This window comes from Zeugodacus cucurbitae, chromosome 5 (genome assembly GCF_028554725.1).
Source record: "Zeugodacus cucurbitae isolate PBARC_wt_2022May chromosome 5, idZeuCucr1.2, whole genome shotgun sequence".
In the NCBI taxonomy this organism is placed as follows: Eukaryota; Metazoa; Arthropoda; class Insecta; order Diptera; family Tephritidae; genus Zeugodacus; species Zeugodacus cucurbitae.
The window spans coordinates 1783880-1790505 of NC_071670.1; the positions used below are offsets into that span (position 1 = coordinate 1783880).

Here is a 6626-nt window from a genome sequence, read left to right on the forward strand (position 1 = left end):
TGCGTCAACTTTCCAACGGCAGGGAAGGAACAACGTTGTCAAACAAGTTTTGTAACAGCATAAATAAAGCACACACACATATGGACATACAGTTACGAAACCCAGCCGAAGGACTCACGGAAAATGTTGCCGCAGTTGTTTGCGCAGACAGACAGTGTACTCGTATAGAATGCACCCCCTCGTTACCAGACAAAAACCCATCGCGTGAGCTAAGGCACAGTGGGTCAACTTGGACTCTTTTCTTCAATAAACATATAAGACGCGGTGACTCAGTTCTTCACACGCGCTGACTATTGTCTTCAATACATTTTTGAATGCATATTTGAGGTGGATGTTCTGATAGGCTGGATCTCACTCGAATTTGAAGGACCGTACGTCAAGGCTTATTCTTATTCTTCAATCCAAATTGCTACTTTGGCCTCTTAGTTTGGATCGTAGTTCACAAGATTACTAGATCAAGCTTCTTCGACTACTGTTAAATAGAAGGTATAGCTGCTTTTAAGCCGGAGGTTTGAGATTGTCGAAGGGTCGTTGTTAAAGTAATTCGCGGATTGGCCTAGACCACCTCCCATCTAATCAGGCTTCACATGCGCCATCTGTAGTATTTTTCATATCGCATCGCATTTGCCAGTCTTTTAAAAAGTTCCTTCAATTATTTCTTTACAAAATCTCAAAAGACCCCACTGTTTTAAAGTAGAACGCGCGCATATCCTTTTGTATGTATGTATGTTTGTATATAGTCTGAGTAAGTGTATGTAATGTATACTTACATCCATTGCAAACGCTCGTATGCCCAATTTATTCAGTATATACGCTTCGTACGGGTCAATGTCCCTCAAGCCAATATAAACGAGCTGATCGGCGGCCAAGCTGTAAATAAAAATGATAGAAAATAAATAGAAATGAGAATAAGACAATGAAGCATACATATATATTTAAAGGATATACGAAAATATCCTGCTGTAGATAGAAAATAAATGTGTATCGCAACTATAACCGCTTAAAACCTTTAATTTCCAGCTTTTCTTTATCTTAAACAGGCTAAAGATTCAGGATATCTTAGTTTTTCCAAATAGATCAGACAGTCTAGTAGTTGTAAATGCTTATTGTCACGATACGAGTCCTTGTTTTGATACGAGTACCACTTCTAAACCTTCTAGTACCACTTCAAACGTTATTCCTATCAACGGTTGCTCTACCCTTTCTCTCAACGATCGACCTCTGAGCTATAAAAAAGTTCAGAAAATTCGTTTTCCTGCTTGAGGACCCCACTTGAAGTTAAGTTCGATTTTTATCGGCTACATTCATCTCAACTTTTCGTGAGGTCACCACGTCTAATGCTTAAAATCGATGTATCTGTCATAAAGCCTCGTAGAAAAGGCTAGTTGCAATACCAAGATATGAAAGAATGAAGCGGGTGTTCTTCCCGGTTATGTGACCGGATTTCGGTCTTAATTCAACCCCGATTTAAGACAGAGCACAGCTAGCATTTAAGATAGCTCCGATATGCCGTCCATTTCCTGCAATATCTACTCAATCGAGCCATTTTTTGTCCATTCACCTTAATCCAATCACTCCTTTGGACCAACTGAGACCTGAACACGGACAGGACTGAGCCAGAATGATTCTCACAACAGCCGGATCTTTGTGAGACCGGTTTTTATACGGACAAGAATTCGTGTAAATTCCGGTAACGTAGAACCGGGCTGTTATTTCGACGATTTAACTCTGTTTGGATCAGTAAGCTTTAAGTTTAGATGTAGCAACTGAGTCCTACTACTGTCTGTCATATATATTGTGAGATGTCAAAATTGAGAGAACGCGGCTCACTAGCCTAGACTCGAATTTACTTATTTGCTAGATCGTCTACCGTTAGACCATTTTTATAAACATTTTAACGGTTATACCATAACTGTACTTTTCCAAAGCGATGCCTCGTTTTGATTAGAAAACATATTTTGATTTAACTTCGTATTTAAATTAAAAAAAAACGCCAGCGTTTTCATGCATGGAACCCATTGGAAACGGATTTCTTGAGTGATAGACAGCATAACTTTGGACTTCATCAAACACCCGAAAGTGGCTTAAGAGTGTGGTCGATGAGTGGCACACGGAAAAAAGGTTTCGGTGATATATTATCATTATGAATTAAAATCGTTTCGGTTTCCGGCTGTGAACCAATACAGCTGACAGGCCACGTAGCGCGTTGAAAATGCGCCAGTTGTTGGAAACTTTCAAAACACATGCCACGATCACCACGCGATCGGCTGGGCAACGCCCAAGGGGCGAAAACTAATCATTTGCATCGGCGCAGCAAGCTGAAAACAACCCACCGCGATTAGTTTAGGCAATATATGTATGTATTTATGAGCATGTGTTTCTCAGACAGCAAATGTAAAATTAAAAAAAAAAACAAGAAAAACGGCTGGCAGCGTTGTAAAAGGATACGCGCACACATACACAGCGTATTTACATGTAAGCTTGCCTTGCAAGGCGAGCAACGCTTCGAGGGTCCTTAATTTTCCAGCACAGCGCACCGCACCGCTTGGCTGCCAGTTGGCCGCGTTGCTTTTGTGACACGTGATTAGTAGCAATATGTGCCACTGCACTGGCACTGGCCAGCGACGACGACAATGCGCGGCCCAGTTTCGTCTACCCTGCAAGTTGTCGCTTGCCTCAGCGCTGCTCGTTCACGCGTGCGATGTTGTAAGTGCATTTTACATTTTTCATTATCCTGCAGCACGAAGCGTGTAAACAGCCCAAAGGGGGTGCTTTTACATGCCACTCTATGCAGCAAGTAGCGTTCGTCCTGCTTGTAAGGACGCCTTACACAATCGGCTGACTTTTCAGGTTTTGTCGATTTGGTTTACATACATTTGCCGCGCTTACATGCGTGTGTCGGTAAATATGGAAGCCGAAATTGCTTTTTTGTGTTGTTGTTTTTTGTTTTCGCCATATTTGCATAAGTTAAGGGTGGATTAGAAGTGCCTTGTGTGTGTTTGGCCATTTGGATTTCTGCTTCCACAGATTATAAATACGTTGTTTTTTTTTCACGAGCGGCTGTGTTTTGAAAATTAGGTTCCAGATGTTTGGCTTTGAATCCTTGTTATGTCCCTAATAATTCTATTCAACTGTGACGTAACCCTTTTGATTTTTTGAATATTTCTGAAAAACAAATAAACCAACTTTCTAGTGAAACGCTTCAAGCAACATAAACTGCAAGCGTACAACGCCATACCAGGCCTGCGACTGCGCTTTGTCTTTCCGTGTGTTATTCAGCTATAATTTTCTTAAGCTGAATAATCACTGCAAAATCACTCGAAAATCCCAAAAGGCCTGATAAGGGGTTACACTTATTTAAAATTGTTGTAATAGCAGTGGTAATACGGTACAATAGTTCTTCAATGCATTTGTTTCAAAATACCTTAAAAATCGTTCCTTCATAAGTGAAAACGTAGAAGAAAGATAGATCGTTCAGGAGGTGATATCAACAGCTCCAACTATGCTGCTGTAGATTGGCGCTTAGCGACAAATCTTCAAATCAAATTTATGATCCCACAAGTTCTAAGCCGACTTCATTTAGCGGACAGCTATTCTAAGAAGACTTTCTAGGTTAGAAAAATGTAGCTTCATGAGTTGGAAAAGTAGTTGGCTACAATTGTCTACAAAGTGAGCATTTTTCTCTAGTGTCGTTTGATACCCGACCCGAATTATAATCATTTAAACAACTCACTCGGCTGTGATTGTCTAAGCAGCTTTACTTCGATTCTTCAAATAGCGCAGGATTTCTATATGAAATCCTTTAAATCCTTTCCTTATTTAAATACCCAAAGTATTTTTTGTTCCGCCGACGTCGCCTAACCGGACGCCCGCAATAACAGTAGTAAATACGTGTACGTACTTTCAAAACCATATTTGAGCCTCGCTACGCATCCGGTATGGATTTCTGTCAAAATGCAAGTTTCTCACTTATATGGTCGATTTGCACATGACCTACACTACGGTGACTCAAGTTTCTGTTTTGTCGTCTTTTGTTGTGCTTCCGCTCAGCAAAAAACAATGTAAGCGATAGTTTGAAGAAAGCGAAGGAAGCCGAAGAGCCACTACATTTTGGCAAGTGTTACAATGCCATGTCACAGAGTTTCAAGTGTGCATTCAACTCGCCGAATGTGGGAAACACTTCAAGGAAATACAAGCTCGCTCGAGTTATTGCACTTATAGTGGCATAAAGGACGAATAAAGGCATGTGAATATTGTTTTTAAACACGTGAGAGTGGCAGTAAGTTCATACATAGCCCGTCTTTGAGAGCTTTGTGGTTGCAATTATTCTCAGAATGGCGTTTTTGGCCTATACGGTACTTCGTTTGTTAGTGATTGTCACGTTGGAGCCTTCCAGGATAATGCAAAATCACGAAAGTCCCTGTAGTTCCAATGTATTTTGCGCTATCACACTTCCACTGCCGCGATTTGAGATTTCCAATATATAATACATGTTAAAACTCAGCTAAGCGAGCTGCTCGATCTGTGACGCGAACGAAATTTTAAGTTTTATGCTTCAGATGTAGTCCTCCGAACCCTTGTGGTTATCAGAAATACGCCCTAGTCCATTGACGCCTCTCCCACCTCCCAAATTTGCTGAGCACTTGTTTTACCAACAAAATCGTCTGAGTTGCATTTTTGTACCATGGTATTGTTGTTGTAGGTGCCAGACGTCGCCTCACTGTCTACAGAAAGCATAAAATTCGGCGTAATATGAGCATATGTATATGTATGCACACGCATGTGTCTAAATGTATACCTTGTCGAGCAGCTGCATAAGTGAGGAAGCGGATACGTTGAGTACGTCATACACATACACACAAATATTTTTGTACTTGCATTTTGTTTTTGCTAGCGAAATTGGCGCGTGGTGGTTGCTACTTTGATTCCCCTCCGCCTGCGTTCTGATATGTGTCCGTCCATAAATCATGCCCGTAAATCGTATCGAAGCGAATCAATTGAACTGATCGCGCCGTTCGACGCCTCGAGTGGCAACGCGTCATTCGGTCTCCGCGCGTCCGGGTAATTTGTCGCAGCTGTTTCGCCGTTTCAGCTACCATTGTCGTTATCGACATTGCCATTCCGCGCTTTTGATCGTGTTAATTGCATTGCATTAATTGCACAACATATTGCCTTTGTGATTCTATGCTGTGTGTTTGTGATTGTAGTTCACGTCCTTTGTCACTTTGCACGAAAAATTTTAATTCAACAATGCAAAATGTAACACATTCTTTCCATATTCCTGCAGTTGCCACCATTTTGTTTGCGATTCAGCGTGTCAACCGCAGTTTTTTGCATGCAGCCCAGCCACCCTCTGCTTTAGAGCGACGTAATTGCGTTGCGTAAAACCGAATTACACATACATGTAAATATGTATGTTTGTATGTATATGTAGACTCACCCGATTGTGTAGAAAAGGATTTGCTGACATCGTGCCGCCGCCACCGCCGCCGCCTCCGACACATGCGCCGGATGTAAGCAAAACGCAAACAATAAAAAAGGCTTTCCAACCCTTAAGGGGGTGTCTACCCACTAATTTCCACTATGCTTTGATATGGTAATGCAAACCTTACCACCGCTTTGTGCCGTGTGCGGGCTAAAAGTTAGATCTCGTTGTAAACATGCTGTAATACTGAAAGAGTGTGCTTTGTAGCCGCAGCAGCAGCAGCACGAAGTATCTATCTGTTTATGCTCACTATAAAGCGGTTGACGACCTCTCTTTCGTCCGTTCTTTCGCTTTTCTTTCTCGTGCGTGAAGTAGGGCGGAAGCTTTTCTGCACTGCTCGAAACTCCCTTTTTGTATTTGTAAGTTCACTGCACGTTGCTTGCCATACCTGCCACAACGTCGGATATCGCTTTTAACGCCGACGCATACGTCAACGTCATTGCCGACGTAATGTTAGTAGCAGAAGCGCAATCTGGGGCTACTCACACAAATGTACAACACCAGAAGCCAAAAAACAATGTCCAAGCAAGAACAATTTTTACACCAGATGTAAGGTGGGGCAATATTTATATATTTTTCATAAATAATAGCGTATTTGAGGCTTTAGTCCAATAGGACAGTGCAACTGTAGTTTGATTTCGGGTGAGTTTACCTACGAGTAAAACGGAAGTCGAAAGCTTCTACAGAAGTAGCAGCAGCACTGTCCGAAACACATACATACATATCTACATATACACGCACGGCGCGCTTAGTGCGTGTACAACAACAATATGTTGTCTACCGGCCTTTTTCTGCAGTGTACGGTATACTTCCGCGAACATCACATTTCTATTCAGTTCAGGAAATTCTGAAATGTTAACTTCATGAAAAGTGAAAACTAGTCATAGTTTAAGTAAGTGGAATGGTTTTTTTGTTCAATTGTTTAATTGTTTTGAATGAATAATTTGGATTCAATAAAAAAGTGTGTAAATAGGTATATACATACATGTAGGTATGTATGTGTGTTTATGAGTACATTTGTAAATTTGTATGTATGTATGCATAGCTATAGCTACACGACTACCGGCATAAACTATTTCCAGACAGCAGACACGGTTGCTGCGCTCATCACAGCGTCCGCCATTTTAAATGTGAAAAAGGT

The 6626-nt window shown here is 41.4% G+C and overlaps 1 protein-coding gene across 1 annotated transcript in view; it reads right to left on the reverse strand.

Moving 5' to 3' along the window:
• Positions 1–6626, reverse strand: part of LOC105208770 (arginase-1) — a 32142-nt gene that overhangs the window by 2627 nt on the left and 22889 nt on the right. The window contains exon 4 of the mRNA XM_011178801.3: positions 771–870. Coding sequence (XP_011177103.1) covers positions 771–870 — 100 coding nt within the window. The remainder of the gene's footprint in view (positions 1–770; positions 871–6626) is intronic.